The sequence below is a fragment of the Dermochelys coriacea genome, chromosome 4 (assembly GCF_009764565.3).
Source record: "Dermochelys coriacea isolate rDerCor1 chromosome 4, rDerCor1.pri.v4, whole genome shotgun sequence".
NCBI classification, from domain to species: Eukaryota; Metazoa; Chordata; order Testudines; family Dermochelyidae; genus Dermochelys; species Dermochelys coriacea.
In genome coordinates this window covers 70,936,137-70,950,590 of record NC_050071.1, presented here as the reverse complement: position 1 = coordinate 70,950,590, position 14,454 = coordinate 70,936,137, and the positions used below count along the sequence as shown (strand labels likewise).

The following is a 14,454-nucleotide window of genomic DNA, read 5'->3' as shown; positions in this document are numbered from 1 at the left end:
TAGAGCACAGTGCATTTATTTTAGATAAAGAGATTACAAAGAAAATATAATAAAAGACAAACACATACAGCCATCCGTCCTATGGTGACCCTCGCTGGTTCCGGTTCTTCCAAACCTTCAGCAGAATTCAGCAGCCTCTTCCCCATCCTCCACTTTGGTCAAAGATTCATGTCAGTTTATTGGATCAAAGTAAGAACCCCCCTGATTAAGGTTAAACTCAACCTGTATACCCCAAAGCCCTTCTTTGTTTCCTGGTTTCTTGAAGCTAGTCTGAGCCAGTATGTACAATTCCCCCGGGGGTGGTACTCCTGTGGCTCAGGGTCTGCAGTAACTGCCCCCCACTTATTTTAGTTCCTGAAAGGAGCTCTGTAACCCTCCCCAACCAGCCAACATACAAGCCTGGGTTCATAGAGATACAGATAACATTATAAAGTGGATCCCATAGTCTCAAGATATGCCTGCATTAGTCATAGCTGTCTGCCACAGTCAACAGCATGCTTATGGAGCCACGTCTGAAAATTCCTCACTATCTCACACTGTGGCCTTACATACACGTTGAGCAAGAGGCATAACAAAAACACAAGAAAGAGACTCCTGAGGGTAGATGTGCAATTGCTGAATAGCACCCTAGGAATCTTCTCAGAGAGAAGACAACAGAGATGCTCATCATGGTTCTTTCTATCCCTGCCAGAATATGGAACTTTCTGAACAATGGCTCATGGTGGTCTTACAGCATCAAAGGCGACTAACAGATCTACAAGAGTCATCACAGATATTTAGTCTTTGTCCATTGTCAAAAGGAGATTGCTGATGAAGGGAACCAGAGCTATGTTCAAATTTAAAACCAAATTTGAAGAAATCAAGAAAATCTGCAGACTCTTGATAAAGCCAGAGCTGCCTCAGTAAAATTTTCTCAATAGGCTTCCCTCAAAATATTAGACACACAACATGGCAGCTCCTAGTTCCTCCCAAGTCCATGTAGTGTAATGGAGTTTGGACACATTACCCACATTATATCACAAGTAGCAAAAATATGTATGTTTGTATATATATTAGAGATATTTTTCCTAGAATTAAAAAGTTTGCTACATGAGTTTTTCCAGACTCTTAAGGTATTGGCTAGTTTAGGCTTTAATCCCAACATCCTTGTTCTGACTGTCTGAGTTTTCTGTTTTGAATAGACTCAAAGACATTTTCGAAAGAGGTGATGGAACAGCTAGTGCTAGTACTGGCAAATCTGTTTGGAAGAAGATATATCCCAGCCAGCGTTATTAAATCTAAACAGAAGTTTTACCAGTCAAAGGTAAGATGGGTTTCAGAGTAGCAGCCGTGTTAGTCTGTATTCACAAAAAGAAAAGGGGTACTTGTGGCACCTTAGAGACTAACAAATTTATTTGAGCATAGGCTTTCGTGAGCTACAGCATCCGATGAAGTGAGCTGTAGCTCACGAAAGCTTATGCTCAATTAAAGGTAAGATGAAATCTCTTATTTTTTTAAAAAATGTTTACTAAAGAATGATAAAATAAAACAGAGAGGTAGGCTAAGTGATTGTTGATAATTTGAACAACAGATCTATGAGAGAGCTAACCTCTCTTTTGATCTTAGAGTATCACATTGTGTGACTGTAGGCTGCTAGCCTGACCCCTCAGTTCAGAAAGTGCTCACACCATGCTGGTTCTAGCCCTCTTTCTCACCTGGTTCTAGCCCTCTTTATCTGTTAACAATAAAACTGTTCAACAGAAGTTCCATATATAAATCCAGCATTTTCCCTTGACCCAGGGTCTTCTTCAGGGGCCTATCTAGTCCTAATATGTTTTAGTCTACCACTTACTTGCAGGCCTGCCGACAGGGGAGGCAAAAGGGGCAATTGCCCAGGAGCCCAGGCAATTTAAAAGGGCCTGGGAGCCCTAGGCCCTTTTAAATCATCCGGATGGGCTGCAGGGCGCCTAGGCGTGCAAGACCACTCTGGGCCCTGTGGGCTGGTGTGGGCAGTCCCGGAAGTGATGGATTCGTCACTTCCACCCTGGGCCCCGCGCCCCCCAAGGATGGCCCTGGCCCTGGGGCCCGGAATTTCTCTCAGTGGGCCTGCTCACTTGCCTGAGAGTCACTCTGCCCTAAGGCCCACCACAGGCACCAACCTACTTCCTGTAAGGTTCCCTGGACCTAGGGGCTTCCTACTACAATCTTTCTACTCTGAGCAGCTATCAATAACTGGCCCCTGGCTGGCTTTTATAATCAGCTGGTCTATCTCAGATGCAAGGTAGCTCATCAGTCATAGGTGAGGCTTGGTGTAACCCTCCTTAAGCAGCCAGTCGTTCTCTGCCAGTGATGAAAGCCATATGCATAACACTTAATTTAAAAAAAGAATCATTATTAGATGCAAACATAAAGGTTGGAGATTTGATGATCTTTAGATGAGAGTTGGAGCTCTTTGCAAGCCCAATTTTGTGAACTCAGTTTTAAACAGGAAGATCATCTCCCTGTCTTGAACTTGAAGATTTCCTCTCTAACAGCTAAAAGCCTCTCCCAAACTTTTTCACAGTTTGGACTCCAGTTTTAGAAATTGTTTCATGGGCTACCTCCCCTCCCTTTCAAATAACCTCCCTATGGCAGTTAATTGTTTACATGGCAAAATAATATTGTAAATGTTTCAATATACTTCTTCCCCCTTACTTTTAATGCTGTTTAGCCTATGAAAATGAGAAAGCTCTCTAAAGACCACAAGCTGCTGCTCTATGGACCACAGTTTGGGAATCTCTGCTCTACTGTATTTTAATTGAGTATGGGAAGGTGTTGCCTGATCTTTAGATTATATATTAATTATATTGATTATTTAAGAATCCCCAGTTATCATTTTGAGGGTTGCCAGGTTCTTGCCCCAAGATCAGGCCCAGTATTATTCAGATTATTATATGGTTGGAAACCCTGATGTGCACAGTTGTAACACTCACACTATAGGAACTCTTTTATATTTACAAATATAGTTTATTTATACATTTAGCATAGTCACAAACACCCCAACTCAGTAAGGAAGATAGAGATACTACAGAATGTACATCTTCACACCCATATATTCACACTCTTGTAGAACAACCTGAAATGTTAGCCATCATCTTCCTCATCACCATCACCTTCCCCATCATCACCAGAGGCCATCATTCTGGCACCTTGTGAGGACTACATCTCTCTATCTCTGCTACTACCCTAGGCTGGGATGCCACTTTTATAATATGTTACACTAATGCCGTTATGTTTGATGCATATTCAGAAAGGGATTTTTCCCCCTTTTCCTTATTTGTATTTCCTCACCTTACTAATGTTGGAGTATCTTTTTCCTATAGGTTAGTATATCAATGATCTCAACTTATTATCTTATACGTCCATGCATTACCATAGCCCTTTTGTAGTTAAGCATCACATTTGTTATTTCTGTCTTAGCTGGTTATTTCAGTTCTTTCTAAGTTGTGGTGTACCTGTTAAGTTTAAAAGGATATGCACTTAGGAAAGCCCCATGCCAATCTGCTTTAACACATCCTCTATATTAAAAGTCACAGCCACAGATGGACCTTATGCTTTAACTCTTCACCATCTATCTAGGTGAAAGGTCCCAAACATATGTATGCTAACTTTGCCTTAGCTCACCATACAGGAGGTGGCCTGCAGGTTCCTTGTGTTACAGCCAAAATATACTCTAATATAGACCTATAAACCTATTCTAATATAATAATCAAACCCATAAGAAATAAGAAAGTTATAAGAAAAGATATATAGGCAAGCAAGCAGGCTAGCCTTAAATGTATCTCATGTACCTGTAATGTATGTCAGTTCATTGCCAGGACACTTCTGTGGTTGAATTATTTACCTGTGGTCAGAACTTCCCCTTAAATTCTATTTTCAGCTCCCCAAATACCTGAGGATTTCCATTAGGCCGTTTATCTGTGCAAAATCTATCTGTTCAAAGTTCATAGGTCTCAAGCCTTATGCTAACTTGCTGAAGCTAATGTCTTACAGGATACAGGCCTGTAGGTTTTTTGCATTACTGCAGAATATAATGCAAAGCAGTAAATATAATAAAGGCAAGCTAGCACACTGGGCTACAAAGATCAGATGTTTGTGTGGTGGGATAACATCTTTCCTATATAATCAATAACGCGTACAGCATAAATTACTGATTTGTGCCTTCCAGAGCTGCTGTTTCAGTCTGTTTACAGGCTCAGGAAGAAAATAGTTGACATTTTCAAGCACTAGAAACTTAAAAATGAAAGCTTGAGATTCAGCAAAGCAATTCTTTGGCAACAGGTGGATTACCAGGAAAATTCTGCAGCCACAAAATTGCAGACTATGACATAGGGTTTGACTTATTATGGAGCTCATGTGTTCTAAAGTCTTGCTTTTAAAAACAATGACTTAAGTTGGAAATACCTAACATCAGATATGCTAACTGTTGTCACTGCAACATCATAACAATGTAAAAGTAGAGGATACAGCTCAGCTTTTCTGTTCCCTTTTTGTTGCTCAGAAAACTGGTAAAATTCTAGACTGAATGTAAGTGTTCTATATCGCAAAATTTGTATTGTTTTAGGTGTTCCTTGAAGATCTCCCAGAAGACTTTGCTGTTGCATTACATGAGTACAACAACAAAATAGAGGAGAATTTTGGCCCTTTTTTATTTATTATTTCCAAGGTGGCTGATATGAAACAAGAATACCAACTGCCTCTTTCAAGGACTGGTAAGTGAATGCTACATGTATACATTCATATTCACGGTGGTTTGCTTCACTGAAATACTGTGTTTTGGGCTATTAGAGCCTGGTCTAGTGGCAGTGTAATGTGGAAGATAGGGGCTCAATTCCTTGTTCATAAGTCAATACACGCAAGAATGTGTATGAAAGCAACAGTCCGCCGAGGTAGGAAATATCTCACTTTGATATCTTGCAATTTTCTTGCCAGCTAAAGGACCTGCACTGATGGACTCTAAAAAGGATTTTGTCAAAGCCTCATTAGAAGGAGGGTAATAATAAGGGCCTTCAATGGGAAAAGAGAACAGAAGGAAAGTGTGGGTTCAGATGGCAACAAAAGACTTAAAGAACCCTCTGAGTAGAAAGAAATATGGTATGATAGCGTAACAGGTTGGCAGTTTTTGCCTGAAGTACGCATCTTGTTAGCAAAATCCTTGCTGCTCTAACTGAGACTACAAATCCAGTTATCGTAGTGGCTTCCATCCCTGTACATCTACATCTAAACCGGAGGATATACTGCTACTGCACTTATGTCCCATCCATAGCTCTCGCTTTGTGAATATCACATAGTAACTGTGGGATGAGGGAGGTACGTTGGACCTTGGTCAATGCAGATGGAATGTTCCCAGATTGTAGCAGCAGTCTTCGAAATTCTACTGAGCATATGCAAATGGTGAGCAGGTTCTTTTAAGTCAGCAAAATCTGGGTAGATTTTTCCTGGGAACACCAGAAGATACCGCGCTGATTACAGGACTAATTGCGAATACTGCTTTACCCCCATGAAGGCATTTCTTCAAAGAAATTGATGGAAAATTAGTATTGACTAATCAGACTATTTTTTCCTAAACTCATTCTCAGAAATGGCTGAATCGCTTTTGCTGAATCTTTCAAAAAAAAAAAAATCAGCCTGAGGCAGAAATCAAGCATGGAAAATTTCAGACCAAGTAGTTAAAATGTGGCAGAATTGTAAGCACCTGAAAGCAGAGGCTTATTAAAGAAAGTGATAGATAACTCTAATTATAAGCATTATCTATAATGTCAAAATTATAAAGAGAACTATTAAGTCAAAAAGAGTAATAAAAATATTTCTTGCATGAATTAATACTTTCTCAGAGGACAGTTGTGTTGCGTATGTATTCTCAAACTTTTCATTTTGTATCTTGTTCTGGTTAGATTTTTCAGGTGAAGAATGCAATGACTCTAAACTGGTGTCTCACTTGATGAGTTGTAATGAGGGAAGAACAGCTGTTTCACCTTTTGCATGCCTGTCTGGAAACATGGATAGTGATTTACTTCATGCAGAGACTGTCAACAGTGTAAGTTGGGGAGGATTGTAAAGTATTAATGCAGGTTCACTTGGTCTATGCTCCAGAATAAATATATTCAGATACTCCATATGAAAAAGGAATTGCCACTCTAGTGATGGCAGTTCGTACTTTTTATTTACCTGTTGTCTGAGGATATCAAAGTGCTTGACAAACATTAAGGAATCTAGCGTCACAATAGTTCTGAGGTAGGTATTATACCTATTTTACAGATCAGGATACTGAGGCATAGGGAAATTTAGGCAGCATTCTTCTGCTAAAAGAGAAGACAGTGATCTATTACTATTAGGAAAGAAGTCTCTATCCTCTATTTATAGAATCAAATTCTACCTGACCTACTTTCACACTGATTTTAGTAGAGATGCTCAGGCAAAATTTGCTCCATATTTTTTATTACTTCCAAGGAGTATATATTCCTAACAAGGAGCTTATTTAATGCTGTCAAATATAAGGAATATATAATGCCTGTTTTCTAGGGCTTAGCTGGTTTCCTGTTCACTTTTGGTGCTCATTTTGATCTAATGCCTGAAATAGTTTGAAATCTGTTAAGGGAGAGAGATTCTCTCTACATGTACTGCCACTGTAATTGAAATGAGTTGTGGAGCTTTCAGGGATTTAACTATAGAGGTAACTGACTGGAGGCCTGTCATTTTCAGCAGGTAACATTTAATTTTGGAACACAGTCCCTGCATTTGTTGATCAGAACCTGAGTCTTATGGGGGCCTGGTATAATGCTCATCTATTTACTCATGCTTTTGTGTGAATTGGGTGATTGTAGGGGAGCCTATGGAGCTATTTATGATAGAATGTTAATTTAGTCTGATGGAGTTGATTGTGATTTCTTTTAACTTAGAGCTTCTTGGATAAGCCCATTTTTATAAACAGAAAAATAAATAAAAAATGTATCGTAAAGAATAAAACTACTTTTAAAAATTAGTATAGGTGTTTCCTTCCTAGATTTCATGATTAGAAAAGAGACGCTCTATTTTTTCAGTCATGTACTAAGCCAGCAGAGACTTTCAGTTATCATTTTTAATTCCTTAATATGCCTTCTTTTCTACACTACTAGTAATCTAATAAAATGAGAAGAGGTAACAATTGTAGGAAAATAATTTTGTGGAATATTTTAGTAATAATATTAATTTGTCTTAAAATGTGAAACTCTCCAGTAAATAAGAGGTTTCATTGATGGTTACTTTTTCCTTGTCTTTCCATCCTCCTGGTAGGAGCTCTAGTATTTAACAGACTGACACTTTGTGCAGTTATTTTCCTTGCCTCTGCTTTAAAAAAAATCTCATTGTGTGTCTGGGCTCTTGGGTTCCATTTGCTATGTAACCTTCTTGACATAAATTTGGAAGAAAGAATTTCAAAAAACAATCTAAACTTTAGCTTCTAAATATTTATGCACTTTAATAAGTGGCTTGCTTTTTCAAAAAACATATTTAGGGTCCAGCAGATCCCATTATTCAATAGGAGCTGCTAGGTGTTCAGCATTTTTGAAAATTTGTTCAATGCTTTAGGAGTCTACATAAGGATTTAAGAGCCTAATTTTGTCTGGCATTCTTTAAGATATATTAGTTTTCATAAAATAAATTAACCATCATTATAAAGTGATGACTATTATGAATGCTTTATTTCCAGCAACAATGCCATAAGGGCTTTGTCCGGCAAACAAAATTACACAATGATGTCAATGGAATTTCTGCTCTTGGGGCCCCAGTTCAACAAGGTACTTGATCATGTGCCTAACTTTAAGCACATGAGTAATCCCACTAACTTCAGACCTTGCTGAATTTAAGCTTCCAGTATCAGACTTAAGTCTGGCACCCAGACACAGAAACAAAAAACCAGGCTGTCTAGGTAAAACCCAGATGTGTGGCAACTCTACATAGGTATTAAGTTGACAGGTAGATGAGTAAAGTCAAAACATGAAAAACCCTGGATAAGCATGCAAAGAATTTATATAGTAAACCTGAAAGATCTGAATCTTAAAATTAAGTTGCACTGTTTCCTCAGGTCATATTACGCACAGTTGGTATTACTGCTGGAAATATTCCTGTACTTTGTGCAAAGAAATTTGATAATCGAAGAAGAATGATGCCACTTAATGCTTATGCACTTGACTTCTATAAACATGGCTCTTTGAAAGCAATGGCACAAGATAATGGGTAAGCAACTGATGTTTCTTTGATTTAATTTTTCATCTTAAGCATGGTTGTAACCCTGATAGTTTAAGAGGTTAAAATATTATGCATATTGCATCATCTTCTCCCCAGTCCCACTCATCCATTTCAATGAATGAAGAACATACAAGCCTAACTTTCGACTGTGAACACTTCTAACATTTTGTATTTACTAGTGGCCCTCACACCCTTAGATAAGAGGTAGCCCTGGTGTGCTAAACGTTTTGATTATATTTATTGTCCATATATAATTTTTTATGAATCACTCTTTAAACTCTAGGAGAAAAATGCCGTTCAGTACACAGGCAACTATCTAAAGCCTGCCAATATCTGTGAGTTTCACAGAACTCTTTCAAGAGATTTTTCAGTAATCTACTATTTTCAGTGTTCTGATATAGTCTTAGTTAGGGTGAAATTGAGCTCAGTACAGAGTTCCTGCCCAAAGTCCTTGCACTACTTAAGCATGCAAGTAAAGCTTAAGTTCAAAAAGCCTGCTGCCCTTCCATTTACTCTAGGTAAAATTCAACCTTGTGCAGAGTGTAGTTACAAGACTCACTTAAGCCTTTTTTTAAGGACTTTAGTGGAACTTAAATGGTGCATAAGCTGTCTATGGACCACCTGCACAGAAATGAATTTCATCCTCTAAGAATGCAAAGGAGAAATATTTAACTTTTTAAATATAATTTACCTGCTTTTGACTGTTGGGCATCCTTAAAAAAAAGACTGAGCGTGAAATCCTGGCCCTATTAAAACTAGTGGGAATTTTGCCACTAACTCCAGTGGGGCCAGGATTACCCTGAATATGTATAAGTGAAACACCTATAATATACATACTTTAAATACATCTAGTTATTTACATTTGGAAATCTTTTCTTTTTCTAGTATCCATGAAGGAGCAGCTTATCTTCTGCTGAAAGATTTTTCACTCACTATTAAAGCTATCAGGTATACATATGCTAGTGACTCTATTTAAAGAAGAAAATGGACTAAAAGGGAAGTTAATTTTTTGTAAATAATTTAAGATACCTTTTAAAATTCATGGTAATTGAAATGAAAAGAAAACTCTGTTTTCACTTGTCTTTTGAAAAATGTGTGATTTTGATAATTATGTCTTGTAAAAATAATTTCTATCCCTAGTAAAATAGTGGATAAAATAGTAAGTAATGGGAAATTCACTAAACATCTACAGGATGAGAGTACATGAGTTTAGAATAGCATGGGTTTAGAAAGATTAAACCTTGGCAAACAAACTTGACTGTTTTCTTAGTTAGACCTACAAAATCAGTGAGTAATAAAGGAAGGCAACAGATGTATTAGATTTGGGGCCAGATTCCTCAGTTATTGTAAATCAGCATAGCTCTACTGAAATAATGGAGTCAATGGAACTACACTAACTTTAGCTAAGAATCTGTCCCTAGGTTTTTAGTAACACATTTAACACTGTCTGTAAAATCATGTTTGAAAAACTAATTCAATTTAACTTGGTTAAGTACACTTTTATGTTGACTGATAATTAATGACAAGACTATAAACAAAGGATAATGATAAATCTCAATATAGGTCTTTTTCCTGAGAAAAATGTTGAGCGCACTACTGATCCAGCGAAGCACTTTAGAACATGCTGAATTTTAAGCATGTGAGTAGTTCCATTGACTTCAAGAGAGAGGGCTCAGGGAGAAGATCTAAGGATCTCCTTGCAGAGCTCCTCCTACATCATTCCATTAGGAAGAGGCTAATACAATATAGCATTCCGTAGCTTCTTCTGGTTCTGATTTAGTAGTCCTCCTCTGTTCAGCAAAGCAATTAAGTATGTGCACATCTTTAAGGTTGTCTAAGTCCTGGTCACATCAATGAAGTGAAACACACGATTGAGTGCATTGCTGAGTAGGGATAAACTTAAGCATGTGACTAAATACTTTGCTAGAAGCCAGAGAAAGGAACTTCCTGTTGGAGTAATGGTGACCTGTAAATGTAGAATTGCAGAATCTAGAACCACAGAGCTTGAAATAATAGAGGTCCCGTTCCATGAGAGTGGCCTCAAAATGCAACAAAATCCAAGAAATTTGACTTTGAAAACTAAACTGTGTCATAGGACACAGCACTACATGCTGTACAGGTCATCCTGCTGATTAATTTGAGAAAACCAGGCACATGACTAAAACAACAAGGAATCCGGTGGCACCTTAAAGACTAATAGATTTATTTGGGCATAAGCTTTTGTGGGTAAAAAACCATTTCTTCAGATGCGTGGAGTGAAAATTACAGATACAGGCATTATATACTGACACATGAAGAGAAGGGAGTTACCTCAAAAGTGGAGAACTAGTATTGACAGGGCCAATTCGATCAGGATGGATGTAGTCCACTCCCAATAATTGATGAGGAGCTGTCAATTCCAGGAGCAGCAAAGCTGCTTTTATAGTGAACCAGCCACACCCAGTCCCTATTCAAGCCAAATTAATGGTGTTAAATTTCCAATGAATTTTAGTTCTGCAGTTTCTCTTTGAAGTCTGTTTCTGAAGTTTTTTTGTTCAAGTACGGCTACTTTTAAATCTGTTAAAGAATGTCCAGGAAGATTGAAATGTTCTCCTATTGGCTTTTGTATGTTACCATTCCTGACATCCGATTTGTGTCCATTGACTTCATTTTAAAATGAATACACCCAGAGCTTCAGTTTTTAATAAATCAAACAAAATAAAGAGGGAAATAAAAATGAGTTGGTAAACATTATTTAACTCTAACTATAATTGCTATAAAAAGTTTTAAATCCTCAAACTGGGAGCTACTTTAACATTTAAACTAAGAAAATGTTCTTTCTTTACATAAAAGCAACTGTACATTTAATCATTTTCCCTTCTATTTTGCAGTGTTTCTCTAAGTGAACTTTGTGATGATGATGAGGACAATGTTGTTCAGGCATTTTGCCAACTCAGTGACAGTTATTGGGAAAAACTGCAAAAAGTCTAAGGCTAAAGACATACAATCATCTATGTGCTGAAGCAACAAAATTCCAAAACTATGTTTCCTCATTTGTTATAACTTGGAAATTTTATTCTTTTCATAACTGCTTTAGGATAGTAATTTAAAATTAGTTTTAATTGCATAAAGTTTTGACATCTGTCAACAATTTAATTCCTCAGTAATTCAGTTTTAATATATATTTTATTGGTGTGGCTATAAGATGTTTTGATTTTACAGATTTTGTGACAATTACAGTACTCATGGCTCTGCTGTGCATAGCAAAACATGTTTTGCTTGCCATGCTAGAGCTTTTTTTATGTAAAAAGATTTAGTTTCAAGTATCTATTTGAGAGATTGTGCTAAATATTAAAAATTTAAATTCAGAGATTATGTACAAAAACAACTTATTCTCTGTTTCTTTTATTAGTCTATTAATAAAAAGTAACTTTAATTCAGGGAATAACTTTAATTATACTCTGAGAAATAAATGTTATAATTAAAGTAATGTGTGCCATGACTTTCCTCTTATTTTTAAACTAAAATTATTACTTTTCTATATTTTTTTTTGTTTATGTCAAACAGCAAGCTTTTAATGATGAATTAGTAGACTGATCTAAAAAACTGGGTCCACAGTGTTGAAAAGGAAGTTGAAAAACTGGAAAGGGTGCAGAGAAGATCCATAAATATATGATTTGAGGATGAGGGAAAAAATGCTTTACAATGAGAGACTTGAAGAGCTGAATTTGTTTATCTTATCAATCAAGACATGACTTGATTATTGTGTAAAAGTACCTTAATGGGGAGAAATACTGGGTAATAAAAGACACTAATGTAGCAAAGAATGGCCTAACAAGAACCAGTGGTTGGAAGTTAAAGCCAGACAAATTCAAATTAGAAATAACCCACACATTTTTAAGGTGAGAGTGATTAAATGTGGAGCAAACTACCAAGGGAAATGGTGGATTCTCCATTTCTTGATATCTTCATATCAAGACTGGTTTCCTTTCTGGAAGATATGCTTTAGCCAAACATAGGTTATTTAGTGGTAGCCAGATGAAATTCTATGGCATATGTTACACAAGAAATTAGATTAGATGAGCTACTGGGCCCTTCTGTCTTAAAAATCTATGAATTTGTATAAAAATGGTGAAGGTACATTTGATCAATCAGAAGTTAGGTAAGGAAGAGAAATTATTTATGTATTCTTTTATCACTTAGAGTAAAATTCATTCCCGTGCAGAGGACCAGACATTATATAGTTCCATCCAGGATTTATGCACCACTTAAATCCTATTTAAGCCCTCAAAATAGGTCTTAAGGTTGATCCCGACCAATGGGAAATCTTGGCAAGTGATTGTATCAAGTGGCATCGTCATCTCCATCAGGGTATCAAAGTCCATGACAGGAGCTGGCTCCTACAGCTTGAGGAGAAAAGAACCTGAAGGAAACAAGCAGCTCCCAACCATGATACATACATTTGCAATAACTGCCAAAGATCACAAATCTCGTATTGGCCTATTCAGTCAAATGAAACATTGCAAACCAACTACCCTCTCTTGCAGACAAAAGGATGCCAACGTATAGAAGGCTTAATTTTTTTTTTATTTTTATTTTTGTAGCTCACAGGCCCTATTTAATTTTAGGATGCTTGACTTTACAACCTAAATAACATTCTGTGACATGGTACACAAGAGCAGTCCCTAGCCCCAGCCCTAAATGATTAATGCAGCAGCCAATTAACCCAATTCCAGGACTTCTGGTTAGTGGAAATTTTGATAATATAATATAATCAGAAATGAGTTGATTTGGATATCATTAAGAAACCCTTTCACCCAAAAACACAATGGTACCAATCATGACAAACCTAGAACAATTATGTAGACATATATTCAAGAAAATGTTTAACTATCAACATTTTAAAAATTATATTTTAACTCAGTCATGTCAAACATTTAATCTCCACAAAGTTAAATGATGACCCTTGACTGACAGTACTGTGTTAACGGTTAATGCTGAGAACATGATTCCTGATTTTTTTAATGTTACAACCTACTATAAATGGAAGGAGTGCTTGAAGTTGATCTGCCATCATTGCCAAAAAAGACATGGTTCAGTGGTATTGATTATAAGCTTTGTTTATTACAAGAGTTATAAAGAAGTACAGGTTAAGACATCAGCATCTGGCTAGAAACTACTGGAATCCATCCACAAACATAGTTACATAGCATACATTTCATAACAGAATTAATTACAGTCCAAAAATAATTTATTACAAAATCTTTGTTTTTATTTTGGTCTTGATAATTTGTAGGTATCAATGGGGAGACAAAGAGCACGGACTAGTAGCTGTAGCTTTGGAGAACACCACCACAAAAGGATCTGGTTAAACACAATGCTCAGTGTCACCTTGCATGCTATAAGAAATGCACATATAAACTGAATTTGGCAAGGTTGGGGAGGAAGTATATCAAGCATTGGGAAAAAGTTGAAAATGCCAGCAGAACCAGACAAACCAGATGTAGGTGAAAAACTACAAGTTCAATTTTGTTTAGGCACTTTGCCATTTTGTTTGTAAGGAGTTGTTTGTGCACCATGTTGGTGACCTTCTTGAGACAACTGGCACCTTTTTCAATCTAAGGTGGGAAAGAGCAAGGGTCACATGGCCTGTGTTCTGCCTAGTAACAGGAGAGCATAAAAGACTGCTGCACCCAAGAGGAGAAGCTGTCCTTTCTGGTGGCAATTCAGCACATGTCGTAGCCAAGACTTGGAGGGATCTACAGAAGACCACAGAAGAAGATCCAAACTCCATAGGTCCAGCTATCACTTCCTGATTGATTCCTATCTTACCTGTATCCTGAACTCTTGTGTTCTCCTGCTGTCCTGATGTATTCTATCCATGATGTCTTCTGTTGTGGGTCCATTCCTCTGAACCTGGTGTTGTATGCTGTGTACTACTGTATCTTATCTGTAGTAAATTCTCCTTTGTCCTCATGCGTCTGGTACCTTGACTTTAGGTCAGTTTGTTGTGTCAACCTGTACCTGTATGCCCTTTGTGTATTGTTTTGCTGGGGGTCCTATAAGTTACTGTTTCATAAACCAATTTGTTTTATAGTTAATCATTTTTAGTTTTCTTAGTTTTCTTAGTTTTCTCTCCATTGATACATGCGGTTTCAGGGAGTGAGTCTGTTGGGTGGGGACTCTGAGGTGTGGAACCTGGAGCACATCCAGTTAGCCATTGGAAAGATC

The 14,454-nt window shown here is 37.2% G+C and overlaps 1 protein-coding gene across 2 annotated transcripts in view; it reads left to right on the top strand.

Annotated features, from left to right (window-relative positions):
• LOC119854620 (probable ATP-dependent RNA helicase DDX60) overlaps positions 1-11,709 on the top strand; it is a 73,590-nt gene extending 61,881 nt beyond the window's left edge. For both annotated transcript variants that reach the window (XM_043513341.1, XM_038399393.2), the window contains 6 exons: positions 1,182-1,303; positions 4,583-4,730; positions 5,913-6,055; positions 8,081-8,232; positions 9,130-9,192; positions 11,115-11,709. In XM_043513341.1, coding sequence (XP_043369276.1) covers positions 1,182-1,303; positions 4,583-4,730; positions 5,913-6,055; positions 8,081-8,232; positions 9,130-9,192; positions 11,115-11,214 — 728 coding nt within the window. In that variant the 3' untranslated portion in view covers positions 11,215-11,709. The remainder of the gene's footprint in view (positions 1-1,181; positions 1,304-4,582; positions 4,731-5,912; positions 6,056-8,080; positions 8,233-9,129; positions 9,193-11,114) is intronic.
• The last annotated feature ends 2,745 nt before the right edge of the window (positions 11,710-14,454 follow it).